The sequence below is a fragment of the Bos mutus genome, chromosome 2 (assembly GCF_027580195.1).
Source record: "Bos mutus isolate GX-2022 chromosome 2, NWIPB_WYAK_1.1, whole genome shotgun sequence".
NCBI lineage: Eukaryota > Metazoa > Chordata > Mammalia > Artiodactyla > Bovidae > Bos > Bos mutus.
In genome coordinates this window covers 79,256,330-79,272,011 of record NC_091618.1, presented here as the reverse complement: position 1 = coordinate 79,272,011, position 15,682 = coordinate 79,256,330, and the positions used below count along the sequence as shown (strand labels likewise).

The 15,682-nt window shown below is 34.0% G+C and overlaps 1 protein-coding gene across 1 annotated transcript in view; it reads left to right on the top strand.

Annotated features, from left to right (window-relative positions):
• The window catches only part of LRP1B (LDL receptor related protein 1B), a 1,793,119-nt gene that overhangs the window by 1,585,855 nt on the left and 191,582 nt on the right, over positions 1-15,682 (top strand). Inside the window, exons 67-68 of the mRNA XM_070360639.1 lie at positions 3,934-4,050; positions 11,307-11,413. Of these exons, the coding sequence (XP_070216740.1) occupies positions 3,934-4,050; positions 11,307-11,413 (224 nt within the window). The remainder of the gene's footprint in view (positions 1-3,933; positions 4,051-11,306; positions 11,414-15,682) is intronic.

The window sequence follows — 15,682 nt, the reverse complement described above, 5'->3', positions numbered from 1 at the left end:
ACCAACATTATAATAAAATCTAGCCCATACACACATCCAAGATGGGTTTTTCTTAGTGAACCGAGGATAGGGACATGAGCAGTAATGAGTGAGTTACAGATATCAGGGCAGTCAATCAAATAGCTGTCCCCCGTCTTTCACCCATGATTACGTTCCACCTCCTCATAGAACAACTTATAAACAAGCTGAAGCCTGTATGCATGTGTGTTTAAGTCACATCAGTCACATCTGACTCTGGAACTCTATGAACTGCAGCCCACCAGGCTCCTCTGTCCATGGTATTCTCCAAGCAAAAATACTGAAGTGGGTTGCCATGCTCTCCTCCAGGGGATCATCCTGACCCAGGAATGGAACCTGCATCTCTTATGTCTCGGGCATTTGCAGGAGGGTTCTTTACCACTAGTGCCACCTGGGAAGCCCCTAAGCCTTATAGGCGGGCTGGTTTTACTTTCCAGAAACATCCCCACTCTCTCTCTGTGAGTATATCTATGCTTTAATAAACTTTGCCTTTGAGCTTAAGCTTGAAGTGGTAGTTTGCAAATTTTTGCTTCTATTGCAAGGTCTGAGATTGCTGGCCGGGGACTCCAGTTGACTTCCTCTGTTGAAACTCTCTATCTGACACATCGCATGGTAACATTCCAAATTCAGTTATTAATTCAGCAGTTTATAGCTTCCTTTGGCTTCCTTTTGGTATAAGGAGAAAACTAAATCTATCTTTCACCCGTTTCTCAGTCCACGTCCTCAGTTCTTATTTCACAAGGCATCACAGAACCAGATTCTTTTCTCTCTTTTGAGAAATAGGCAGTGCACATATAAAGAAGCCCCATATAGTATATATTACAAACAGTTTTATCTTTTGATGGTCCCTCACTCCACCTTTCTGGGAGGATCCAATTTGTTTCTGAGTATCTACAATTCATATGAAAATGTATTAAACAAAGAAAAGTTTTCAAATACTATATTTGTTTTCTCTAAATTTATAATATCAAAAAATGAAAACATTGTTCCATTTCTATTCAACAATATGAATGAATAGAAAACTCTACATATTGTGAGTATTTTTCTGGAGTATTACAATTTGGAATTATATATGTTCTGTTCTACAATTGGTTTTGAGGTTCAGTGATTTTCAGTATTGGCTGCTCATTGGAATCATTCAGCTTGCTTTAATAAAAATACTGATATGTGGGTTCCACCCCAGAGAATCTGATTTTATTGATATGGAGATGGACTGGGCAGAGGGATTTTTTAACGTTCCCTTGGTGACTTTAATATGTAGCCAATTCAAGAACTGCTGTTTATACCTATATAGTTTATATAGTTTATATTTGTAATGTTTATAAACAGTGTCATGGATCAAAAAGTTAAATAGCTTGGAAACATAAAATTCAAATAACCTTACATAAGGCAATTAACATTTTCATGTGACTCTTTCTGCAATGTCCCAAATGGAAACCTTAGCAATGAACTGTAATGAACTTATTATTGTAACTTGTAAGTGTAAGTCTCTTTTCAAACACAAAATATGATACAGTTTAGGGGAGAAAACTTAAAAACCCATTGTATTGATACTCAGTCCTGATTGTTAACCTTTTGTAATCATGGAGAATTGCCTGTGTACAATGTAATACTAAGTTAAATAGTCTATTTCTCTGATCCAGATTGCTTTCTTATATTCTTCTATTCTAAAAATTTAAACAATATTTTAAATAATGCAAGCAACCCATGGCAAGGAATAAATAAAACTACTGTTACCTATAGTATTAGTTTTAGAGGAGTTTGTTTTAATTTCCAAAATGAAGTAACTATGTAAATAGTTCAGTGAACTCAGGAAGTTGGTGATGGACAGGGAGGCCTGGCGTGCTGAGATTCAGGGGGTTGCAAAGAGTCGGATACGACTGAGCAACTGATCTGATCTGATCTGATCGGATACAATATCTTAAAGGGTTATTTAAATTCCAATATCCTAACATGTTGCTTGATTGAGATGTGCATAATGCTACATTAGAACTTTTGTAAATTTTAGACCAATTTTTGAATCTGAAGTTAGGTATAGAGCACAGGCAAAAAGGATATATTATGAAACACAGTACTCAACACAGTGACACAGTTAAATTCTGAGTAATCATTACCAGACAGGCAGGTATGTAGGCAGAATGGAAGAGGGGGAGGGAAATATTATCTCTCCCTCTCTCTCTATCTGTATGCATATATTTATTCAGTTCAGTTCAGTTCAGTCGCTCAGTCGTGTCTGACTCTTCACGACCCCATGAACTGCAGCACGCCAGGCCTCCCTGTCCGTCACAAACTCCCGGAGTTCACTCAGACTCATGTCCATCAAGTCAGTGATGCCATCCAGCCATTTCATCCTCTGTCGTCCCCTTCTCCTCCTGCCCCCAATCCCTCCCAGCATCAGAGTCTTTATCTAATACACATATATTAGTAAAACAGTGCATTTGAGGTCTATCATGAGAATTTCTACAAAAATGCAAAATGTTTCTGGAGAAGGATTGGATAAAAATTCCTCCTTTGCCATCTAAGACCTTTGTAAAATTGGAGAAATCAGTTAAACTCTTAAGATTTATGTTTCATTTACTTAAATGCATGTAATGATACTTCCTAGGAATGTTATGAAGATTGAGTGTGATCATGTTTATGAAAATCCTTACCCAGCAGGTGGCCTGGATCTTCAATATATGATCATTTCCTGATTTTCTTAATTAAACCTAAATCACTTTTGTTTTCATAATATTATTTAAATCTGAATTTTTTAAAATGCAATTTGCAGTAAAGAGTAGCAATGGCCACCAAATAGCTTCTCCTCTCCCTTAGTAAATTTATTTTACCAATCTCAATCATTTTAACACTTCACTATCCATCTCTAACATGGCTGTGGAAAAAAAGAGTTGATCTAAGTCTGTGAAAGGAAAATCTTAAATTGTGCATTGACATCAATACTCTTATTATTTTATGTACTTGAATTTATATCATCTTGATGCTTTGACCTTGCTAACTCAGTGTGTTTCATAGATCAAAGATGATATTATCACTTAGAGAATGTGTTAGAATTCTAGATGTACTCAATCACAATTTCCATTTTAGCAAAATTCCCAATAATTAATATATACACACATTACAGTTTAAGAAGCAATGGAGTAGATTATAAACAGTTGGATATTAGTCATGAAAATTTTTAAATATCTGATCTAAACTTTGCATAAATTCTTATTATGTAAATTTTTATTCTGGATCCAATGGACACAGTTAGATTTTTTGTAAAGAACAGCAAATCAGGAGTCAATGCACACTTTTCTTTTTTTTAATTGGCTGTGTCATTTAGTGGTAGTGAAAATGCATCAAGTTCTTAAACTTCTAAGAATATCTGCCTTAGCATTTGTAAAGTGAAGGGCTAGTTAATACATTTCCTGATACTCAGTGGGGTTATTTAGAGGTTCAGATACGCTGGCACTTTAACAATTTGTAAGGTCTTTACTTAGGCACTATTGTAATCTATACATTTAGATCAGCTGACCATAGGTAAATTTTGAATAAGAACTTCTAAAGAAGGAAGACAAGATGGCAACCACACAGTTTGGTTAATAACTATTTGTTTATGGCTGCTACTTTATAGCAAAAATAGAAGATGGCTTAGAGGAGTATCTTAAAGAAGGATAGTTTTCAATAATCTTGATCTTTATTTTTATTGACTGATTTGTGTTGAGTGGATGGTCCAATCAGTTGCTTTGTAATCAGCTCACAATGAAATATTAGTCAGAATTTGCCTTCAATTTTTCCTAGGAATGCTTCTCAGTTAAGAACTGACTTGAGGTCCTAGGAAATGTCATGTCCCCTGGATTCACACAGCAGTGAGGACACAATGAGGGATATCTTTATGGAAGCCAACAATGCAAATTCTGGTTCTTTCCATTACAGATAAAAAGACTTGTGGTCCTCATGAATTCCAGTGTAAAAACAACAACTGTATTCCAGATCATTGGCGGTGTGATAGCCAAAATGACTGCAGTGATAATTCAGATGAAGAAAACTGTAGTAAGTAACTCTTGCTTGAGAATGTTGCAAGCTTGACAGCCTATTCAATAAGCAGGATAGCAATTTTTAGTTTAGTTAAGATATGAATTTGAACCTGTCTTGCAGCTCACATTTTTATACATATATTCACATTTGAACAAGAATATTCAGACTAAATTGACCTGAATCTCAAATGGTAGAATTATTGAAATGGCTCATCCTGGGAGTTATTTTCTTACAGTTATCAGAATTGCTATGAAAGTATCATGAGGTTTAATGCAACCCGTTAGTATGCAATGAAAGAAACCCTTGACGCAAGTTCATAGAAAGAGCTGAATGATGTGGAGACACAAAACATATCATTCTTTAACCGATGGTATTCATTTTATTTCAGTCTCAGACCCATTTACACTACAAATTCACCCATGAGCATCTTTCAGTGAAATATCATTTATTCTCTCTGGAGTGGTGAACACCATATGTATTCAGGATGCTTTTCTCTGAAAATAGAATAAAGCAATTTTCATCATCTGCCTTCTGCATTTTTATGTAATAAGTTTAAAAAACATTAATTAGCCAGCAATTTTATTTTCTACAAAGCATGACAGTATGTAAAATTGTGACAGTATCCATCTTCTAGCATTCATTTCTGAGTGTATTTCTTACCAGCACTTTCTTATAGGGCTGTTTAAACAAAAAGGCAATATAATCATGTTCAAAGTAAGACAATAATCAAATTCCATTATTAAATATTAACATTCTTCTACTTCCCAAAAGAGTTTTATGATAACAATAATATGTACTTTATACATTGGATTTAGAGCATTCATTTCCCATGATGCAGGAGACAAAATAGGAACTGTTATATTAAAGTGTTGGGATATATTATATAAAAGCATACAATTAGTGGAATCACAGCCTTAATAAACCACTTGGATATTCAGTTTGCAAAATATCAGCTAATGGTTTGAGTCACTTTCAAAAGTTAATCTGACCAGTATTTGAGGATCAGGGACCTTAAGTATGCAATCTCTGGATAATTATGATTATGAAATACTTTGAATATAGAAACCTTTATTACTCCATCTTCATATAAATATCTCCCAACTGATTATACTCTTTAGAAAGGTAAAGTGCATTGCAGAGATTTATTAGATTGTTCTAGATTTCTTTAATCTTTAATTTAAAAAAAATTATATAGCAGTTCTCAGATTCTGTCCAGTGATTAAAATAAAGATCTAATGGTGGTAAGACTAGAGGAGTGATTTCAAAAAAGAAACAATTATGTATGTACTTCTTATTTACTTTAATTTCATTTCAGAGCTTAAATTAACATATTAACTACTCAGCTTAGTTTTGGAAAATTTAGTGTTAATTATCAATGTTAGTTTGGCTTCCCTGATAGCTCAGTTGGTAAAGAATCCACCTGCAATGCAGGAGACCCTAGTTCGATTTCTGGGTCGGGAAGATCCTCTGGGGAACAGATAGGTTACCCACTCCAGTATTCTTGGACTTCCCTTGTGGCATAGCTGGTAAAGAGTCTGCCTGCAGTGTGGGAGACCTGGCTTCAATCCTTGGGTTAGGAGGATACCCTGGAGAATGGAAAGGCTACCCACTCTAGTATTCTGGCCTGGAGAATTCCATGGACTGTAGAGTCCATGGGGTCACAAAGAGTCTGACACTACTGAGTGACTTTCACTTTCATGAATAATATACCTGAAAGGAAGCATCTGTGACTAAAGGATATTGAAAACAAGAGAAGGAGGTGGAAAGGTAACATGGAGACTCACATCTTGGAAGACCCTTTATTCAAGTGGTTATTTAAATGGTGTGAGAAGTTAGGTTGCTGTTTTAATGAGACAGGAAGGAGAAGAATGAAGAGCAGAGATAGCTGGTTTCTCCTGGGGTTTCCTAAGTGGCCAAATATCATTTTGGTGACATCTCCTAAAAGTCATCTTTTGATGCAAGAAAGCTAGGAGAAGGAACAACTGCATCTCACTTGTCACCATGGAAACTTAGTGATAAATTACTGTAGTCACAGAGCCCTTAAGAAAAAGCAAGGGAATAGACTGCAGTATCAAGCATTGCAGTATAAAATACCCAATTATGTGTGGATCTCTTTTAGTTCCTACTAAGACAAGCAATATTGATGAATTTGGCAAGAAAAAGTGGCAGTGAATGAGAATGAAGCATATTATAGTTGTGACATGGAAGAATAGAAGGTGTATACAGGATAAACGTCAGAGTAGATAGCATGTTAAACATGGAAGAATGTTTAAGTGTAAGGATCAAGGGCTGTAGATCATTAAGTGGTGTTTGAATATACCATCTTAACTAAGCCAGAAAAATGGGAAGATTTAAGCATTGAAAATGCCACCAGTTCTACATAGACAGAAGCTGAGTCTCTGAAAAATAAGAAAACACAATATATCTATAGGGAGCACCAAGAAATTAGTCCTGTAGAAGTCAGCCTTAGAAAAATGTACTGTTGCTGTATTAAAATGCTTTCAAAATATTTCCAATGTCTTATTATATATTGAAACTATTAAAATAATATGTATATAACTACAACAAAACTATTATCATTATATACACATGATATAATATGTATTGTAATTATGACTACATATTACATACATGTCATAATTTTATATATAGTTATATATAGATGACAACAGTATGCTCGAGAGGGCAGTGGTATCATGTTTTCTAAATGTCATTAGTCAAAGATATGCCTTTTAATCCACATTTGTCATTTATTGTTAGCCTTTATTAAGTACTGAAACATACCAGAGATAGTCAGTCTTACACAATAGCAACATGTTTTTTTTTTTTAAAGGCCCACATGCTATTATGCAAAATTCACTCACATTTGATTGTCTCATTTATTTATCATATGTATCTGAATTCCTATTTAAATGTCTGAAGATCGTTGAAGAAGTAGAACAATGTCCCATGATCTGCACAGTGCCTGACACATATTTATAATATTAGCAATTTACTACAAAATTTGCTTTTGGGCTTCTTTGTTTATGAATCTCTTATAATGAATTAACTTTTTAAATTGAGTTGGAAATATTCCAGGCATAGATATGGAAAGAGTTGGAATAGCAGCAGAGCAATTAACTGCCAGCTATGTTTTAGTTTAATATGCCTTCTAATTTTTTACATCTACATAGGATAATTAGCCCATTGTCATTTCATCATCTGATGATGATCATTTCCCTTGTTAAGTGTTCAGCAGGGACATTTTACTTCAGCAATGATTTCTGCTCTTAAAAATAAGAAAATTTCATTGTTATTGAAGTCATTTAGTAATCTGGGGCAAAGGTTTGGAAATATTTTTAAAACCTCAACATCTGTACTATTTTCATCAGCAACAAATATATATGGTATGTCTGCCATCCAAGTAATTGATGTACAAAATAAAATTATTTCATAACTTTACATTATTAAAAAGTAACTGGCACTCCAATGGATTTTAAAGTACCAAATAATTTGATCAACTAGATATAGGTTTATGTAGAGACAAGCTGCATCTGCCTTATTTGAATTTCTAGTACTTTCACACTGAATTTATATCAGAAGATTATTTGTATAGCATGACAGTTATACTAATTGTATTCTAAAAATTCTCCTCAGATGCTCACACTCACACTGATATAATTTTTGAACTTATCACCAAGAGTTTATGATAATATACTGAGTAGAGAAATTGGAGCCTGGAAGCTTTTATTCTCTGCCACTAACTCTATGGCTTTGAAAGTTGCTTTTATTTTCTGACTATAGCTTCTTAGATTTTGTGAAGTCGTCTCCTATAGCTCCTTTCAATTCCGAGGCAGGATGTTTATGCCTTCACTACTATCAAAGGGGGTGACCAGTTTATACAATGCCCCTATTTTTTATCCTTATTATAGAATCCAGATCAGCCTTCTGAAACATGCTCTGTAAAGGCTTCTTGGCTGTCAGTCTAGCTTGTTTAGATGAGATTTATGAAAAACCTGGTTAATCCTTCATGTATGGGATTCCCTATCTCCTTTGATCTCAGGAACAGGTAATATCAGACCAAGGTAGTGTAGGAAGAACATTTTAGAAATATTAGGGAAAATGCCACATTCAAATTTTCTTTCCAAACGGATTATGTTCCAGGTATAGTCATTTTTTGGTTCTTTTCCACAAGAAAAATGCTATTGTGCCAAGTTCTAAAAATTCATCCTTTACTTTATCCCAAAAAGATTAAAGGCAAAGTAAACAATAAGAGAATATAATAATTTAGGATCTTCTCTGATAACAAAATTTCATTTTCCCCAAGAGAGAATTTCTTTTTGAGAGAACTAGTGGGAAAAGATTCTAAGGCATTTAGGTGAGAGTTACAAACACATTAGCTATCCCATTCCTTGATGACATTTGTGTATATATAAATAATTCAGGATTATTTTTTCTGGCTTTTTTATTTTAAACATGGTAGCACATACAGAATTTCCATTTGTACTGAAAAATGCTTTTCTAAGCAAGTCTCTCAGTTCCTTTCCTCTCCTATTGGAACAGAATAATTAAAAATGTTAAAGCAAGTCTCTATAGATCAAATATTCTGTGGATTTGTTGGGCAAATACCTTGATCTACTGGCTATACAATTTTATTTATAACCTTGAACTAACAACATCCAGCCCTGCCCATAGCAGAGTGTGTAAAAGCCTGTGAGGCCATTGCTATTTAGCACATGATAAACACACTTGTTCTTAATTAGAATAAAAGCAAATGAGAATATTAAAGGAAGAATTATCATATTTCAATACCCTCAAATCATGAAATTAAAGATTGTACTGCTATTTTTTAAATATCTAAATATAATACATTTTAAAGGCACTGTCTGCTTAGTATTTAATATCCAATGTTATTCACCATTATTCAAAAATTGAGCATCTATTTATTTATTTATTTAATAGAATTTATTTTCCCTGAGAATAAAACCATGTGTTTCTGCAAATGGAAGGAGAGTGAAACAGATTCAGCATGGGTGGATACAAAGAGGAAAAGGGTTTTCTTTTATTATTACTGTAAAGTCGACATTGCTAGCTGTGTGCCTTGGACAATTAACTTGACTTTTCAAGGGCTTTAATGTCAATCCCTGTAATATGTGAACACTTATTACTTCCTCAGTAGTATGGGAGGCAATGATACGGCTTTGCAGTAAAAATATAGATCCCGGTGTCAGGTTATCTAGATTCAAGTTCAATACTAGCTCTTTTACCTGCTGGGTGATTTGGAGTAAGTTTTTTCCTCTCTCTGCTTCAATTTACTCATCTAAAAATGGGTCTAACAATAATATCTAACTTATGTCATTCCCTTCTCCGGGGGATCTTCCTGACCCTGGGGTCGAACCCAGGTCTCCTTCTTGCGTGCAGAGTCTTTAACCGTCTGAGCCACCAGAGAAGCCCACCTATCTTATAGAATTGTTAACGTTAACTGATGAGCTAATTCAACTACTTGGCATTATCTTCACCTAGTGCTTAACAGCAAACAAAATATCAGTAGCTGGTTCAGTTCAGTTCAGTGCAGTCGCTCAGTCATGTCCCACTCTTTGTGACCCCGTGGACTGCAGCACACCAAGCCTCCCTGTCCATCACCATCTCCCGGAGTTTACCCAAACTCATGCCCATTGAGTCAGTGATGCCGTCCAACCATCTCGTCCTCTGTCATCCCCTTCTCCTCCTGTCCTTAATCTTTCCCAGCATCAGGGTGTTTTCAAATGAGTCAGCTCTTCACAACAAGTGGCCAAAGTATTGGAGTTTCAGCTTCATCATCAGTCCTTTCAATGAACACTCAGTAGCTGGTATTTTTGTATTATTGTTATAGTTATCAATATTACTATTAATTAAGTTGTTTTTAAAATTAAAGTGTCATATATACGAATATAGTACAAAGACTAAAAGAGAAACTGTTCTTGTCATGCTGTCTAAACAAAGGAGTATTTAAAAATGAGGGAGACCCTCCACTTAGTGGCTCTTTTTCATTCTATTGATAAGCATCTTATCTTATTCATAGCCAGAAGTTCACATTTTTAAAATAAAGACCCAGAACAGAACAAAATGTTCGATACATATTACATTTTTCAAAGTTCTTCCAGTGTTCTCAGAAGGGATATTTATATAGAAATGTAAGAGCCTTCATGATATCAAACATTCATATGTTACCCTATAGTGAGAACCCGAGTGATTGCATAGAGTGATATTTAAATACTGGCTGAATTATGCACAATCTTTACGTAGAAATTATGCTTCATATGAATATTCTTTAAATTTTATTTCTGTTGCCAATTTCTGTTTTACCTGAACAAGAATATTATTGTGTGTGAAACAGGACCGTTGTAAATACAGTTAATGAGAGGGGTAAGGAGGGTCTCTCATCATGCCAGATATCAGTTCTGTTTAGAGAATCAAAACCAAGCAAGAGGTGATGATCAGCAGTTATACTGATTACTTGTTAGGGAAAATTTCTGCACTCCTGCTTCATTGTCCAGATGAAACATATCCTGCACAGGAGTTGAGCCAAATAACAAGTCACAATATTTGGCTTAGGTCCTATATGGAACATGGTGAAGCATAATTAAATTAACAGTTAGCAAATTATCTGAAATGGCAGGTAAATGAGGTTAAGGCATAAGCAAATAACTGCATAAATAAATAGGCAGTTTTCAAAAAAGAATCTCCTTCAATCATGTCCAATAATATCTCCACATATCCTTTTAGTTCTAGGAGCTCTGAATTTTCCAGGGACAGAATTGAAGAATTAGAAAGTCATTAGAATACATAATAAAAAGTCATGAACCAAAGTTTAGACTCTTCAGTTAATAAATAGTCCTGTGTACCCATAGAGAGTAACAAAATGTCTTACATCCTTTAAGTAAATGCATAATATGATTTAGAATTTCAACTGGAAAAATTGTTGTTTTACTTTAATATGTAGATTTTTATGCCTTTTCTTTTACTTTGCTACTGGATTTTCATTAAACAGTAAGCTATTTATCTTTTGCATTTTTTTCAATTTGTATCTAATGCCACTTTCTATTCATGACTTCAAAAATAAATGTGAAAAATCATTATATTATATACCACAGATGCTTCATGAAATGTTTCTCTTTTTTTTTATAAACAATTTATTGGTTCTGCCTGGCTAACTTCTTTTTTCTCAATGCTACCTCACGTGGTATGTCATATAAATTTTAGAATGAAGTTGCATGTAATAGAATAAACTTGTGCTATTTTTCTGTCCCCAGAGCCACAGACCTGTACACTGAAAGATTTTCTCTGTGCCAACGGGGACTGTGTTTCTTCAAGGTTTTGGTGTGATGGAGATTTTGATTGTGCAGATGGCTCGGATGAGGTAGGCGTTTTTGAGAAATCAAACAAAAAATAAAGTGGTTCCTTAAAATTTCATTCATAATTATTATTCCATTCAATGAGTGTGACAGGGACAGCTCTGAATGCACTTTGCTTCTGACACACTAAGATATGTATTATATCTATGCTCTGTGCTGCACACATCCAGCACAGGGAATAGCTCTTGTGCTACTATTGACAGTTAATTTTATAGTCTGTTTTACCTCAAGTAGTGAATGGCTGGATTGGGAATAAGATGTTTGGAAACCCTATTCCCTATAGCTGATGCCTTTGCCATCTGTGAATTTGTTCGTAAATTTGCTGCAGTATTTATAGTCAGGACTAATATTTTTATGCATTTTAAACAGTTTGTTCTCCCCAGACTCCTTCTTCAGTAGATATAGTCTTACAGACTTAGATGTGGGTCATCAATTTTTATGAAACTGCAGATTTAGCTTTGCTTAGATGATGACTCACAATCCATTTATAATAAGTTCTATGTACACACAGTTAAGAAGTTTAGAATTTCTCTGGATAATTCTGTAATCTCAGGTTGTGCTAACATTATATAAACCTTCACACAATTTATCATTTATGCATCTGTGTATTGGGGTTTCAGATATTAATTACTCCATGATGCTTTAAAAAATAATACATGACACACAGTAATAGTCACTTTACATGGTTTTCTCAGTTAGTGATTTTTCACGTTACTATCAGGAATGCAGCACTTGTACAATCAAGTCCAGCCACAGAAGGGAAAATGAGGTCTCTGGTCCTCAGTGGCCACCATGGCTCCTCCTGACGCACAATGACTGCCTAGACTTCTGCTACTCTGATTGACACGAATATGTACTCAGCTTCAAAAAGGGCCTCCCACTGACTATCGACTTGGGAAGAATCTTCCCAGGTGCTCTGGAGATTTCTGTGTTTCAAGTTCAGCTTCCTCCAGTATCCACTGATTACCTGCCTCTTCAGAAGACCCTGAAGGTCTCTACTAGTTATAGAATCCACACAAACCAGATATTCCCCAACCTTCAGGGAGTCTTATCAAGATTGGACAATTCTTCCCCATTCTCTCACTATTTTGGAAAAGTCCCCCTAATCATGTACAAGTCTAGATTTTGGAACCTAATGCACTTTATTTCTCACCTGAAGGTCTGAAACCTTAAAACTTGAGGCTGCAAAGGTCTCTTAGGAGAAGGTGAAAAATATTACTTCTGTTGATGGGGCTAGTCACAAAACAAGTCAAACAAAATTTTAAAAAATCCACAGAGAAGTTAAAGTCTTACAATTCCCAGCTACATATTTACTTAGTATCTATATTTATTCAGAATTTTATTAAATGTTTCACAATCAGGAAAATATATTTCATATAAATTCTTCCATACCATTAAAATGTTTTGTCTTTGTTTTCTTTAAAAATATATATATATTCCAACAGCACCATGTAATTGTGAAACATCAAAAGGTGGGGATATATTACTGAAGGCTTGTGATTTCATCTTGCATGTTTTTCACTAGATGTCCAACATACATAAACAAAATTAAACACTTCTTTTTTCTAAATGTTATTCATGTGAAAGTAGACATCCTTATCCATGCTGTTTCTCTCATGCTATAGGTTAATGGATGCAATTCTTGGTGGCTGAATATATCTCCACTATCCATATATTTTTATGCTAATATCCCTAGGGAATGAAATTAACTCTCTTAAAGGTAGTCTTTCTCTACATTTATGGACTTTTGATACTGTCTATATGTAATTAAGTGGCTAACATTACAGGCAGTTGATTTCTATTTCCTTTATAAAATCTAGAATGACGGGTTGCATTGTCAACAAACAAAAAAGTGAGCTGAACAGATGGCTAGAAAGCATAATTACATACAGGATATTCTTATACTGGGAACAAAAGAGAAAATTGTAAGGATTACTTTTTGTATGAATGTTAACTGAATTACTTTCTTAATTTTCAGCCAAAACATTAAATCAAAAACTTGGATCAATGTAATTGTGTATCAGGTTAGTGGCAAACACAGAGAAGAACTATTTAAAGTGAATTTAGAATATATTTGACCTCTGTGTCCAGTATAACATATTGTAAGAATCAAAAGAAATGCAAAAGAATCTTAAATTATATTCATACATGTGTTTTTAAAATAACATTGGTTTTGCTAATTTGAAATTTGTGTCTTAGAGAGTACAGTAGTTCCAATGTAAAATTATTTTAAAATTACTAACACTCAAAATTTTTAAGTAAAATAAAGGAGATATGAACGTAGAAAAAATGCAAGTAAATAAAAACCCTGTAATTAAATTCAAAAGTATCAGCTTGAGATCTTGATTTATTTTTCTGTTTTTAAAAATATGTTTTTAGCTCTGCCACTGAAAAATCCTAAAACCAATGACATTCCAGCTTTAAAGACTATCTCTAGCATTCATATCATGACCTCTAACTACATTACCCAATTAACAGAATCAAAACTCCTTTGAGAAATGTTTAATTCTAGATCTGTGAATGGAAATTGACAAAATGAGCCACTAACATCTTGTAAAGCCAGAAAACAAGACTATTGGGATAATGTCCAAAATACATAGGAGCAAAATTGCAGGGTTTTCTACATACAAAAGGGACAATTTGAGCCTTAGAAAGAAAATAAAAAATGACTGTAATGTATTGAAATATAATAATGTATACAAATATATGAGTTGATAATAATATTTAAACAAAAAGCTCAATTGTTACTTTGGAGGTTTCTAAGTAACTTTATTAGTATTTACTTAGCCAAATTCAGAATGTGAGACATTCTATAGAGCAAATGACCTGTTTTTCCCAAGTAGTAAATGGCATTCAAAAAAGAGTTATACATTAAAAGAAACTCAAATCAAATTCAATGTATAGGTTCTTTTAGATTTTTCATTTATCAAACAGTATTTTTCTACAGTTGAGAAAATTAGGAAATTTTTTAAATGGATTGGGAATAACTTTAAAAATTTTCTATTAATACCATCATAGTATTAATTTTCTGAAGCTATTGTCATTATGTTAAAGTTCAAAATATAAATAAACTGGGAGAGAGGCTTATGAAACATGAATAGCTAAGTGTGGATAATTGTTAAATATGCATGATGAGCACATGGGTTTTATTATTCTGTTCTCTCTGTTTTCTGTGTGTTTTAAGATGTCTAAGATAATGATTAAAAACCCCACAAATATAGACACAGACACATGCATCAACTATATGCAGTATATTATAAATTAAACTCTTCTGAAGGTAGAAAAAAATATCCAGAAGTATTACCTTCTGTGTTATTGTCAATACAGATAGAACAGTGTCACTGATTACTGAGCTCCTTTACTTGAATTAGCCCTATTGCTGAGAAAAACATTAATTAATTCTACAAAATATACTGAGCAGTTATTATAATCATTGCATGATATTAGGTTCTTGATTCATAGACACTATTTCTATCCTGTGTATGTGTGCGGTACATATATGCTGTTGCTTTACTCACGTCTGGCTCTTTGTAACTCTATGGACTGTAGCCAGCCAGGCTCCTCTGTTCATAGAATTCTCCAGGCAAGAATACTGGAGTGGGTTGCCATAAATTACAAAATATTTTAGTATATATTCCTCATTTTCTACATTTGCTACTTCATTCATTCGATCATCTATTCAGCAAATTTTAATGGAATACTTACTTCTTAAATGTCCCAGGTACAGTAATGGACATGGAAAAGGAAAGTGGTGAACAAAATCTGAAATTACTTCCTCATGACCAGTACATGGGCTATTTTTCAAATGTCATTCACCATTACATAGCTCACCCCTTGGATACATCACAGTTCTATTTATCCTTATGTGTGAAAAATATTTTCTTAGTTTCATTCTGTTTAAAATTCCTCTGTGAAGTCTTTCTTAAAACCCTTATGAACTCATGTTTTTGAAGCATATTCATTTATTTTGACAGTATATTTTATTGAAATTGTTGGTTAAAATGCTGGTCTTCTATTAGTCTATGAGTTTACATGGTCCCATCACTTCATGGGAAATAGATGGGGAAACAGTGGAAACAGTGTCAGACTTTATTTTGGGGGGCTCCAAAATCACTGCAGATGGTGATTGCAGCCATGAAATTAAAAGACGCTTACTCCTTGGAAGGAAAATTATGACCAACCTAGATAGCATATTTAAAAGCAGAGACATTACCTTGCCAACAAAGGTCCATCTAGTCAAGGCTATGGTTTTTCCAGTGGTCATGTATGGATGT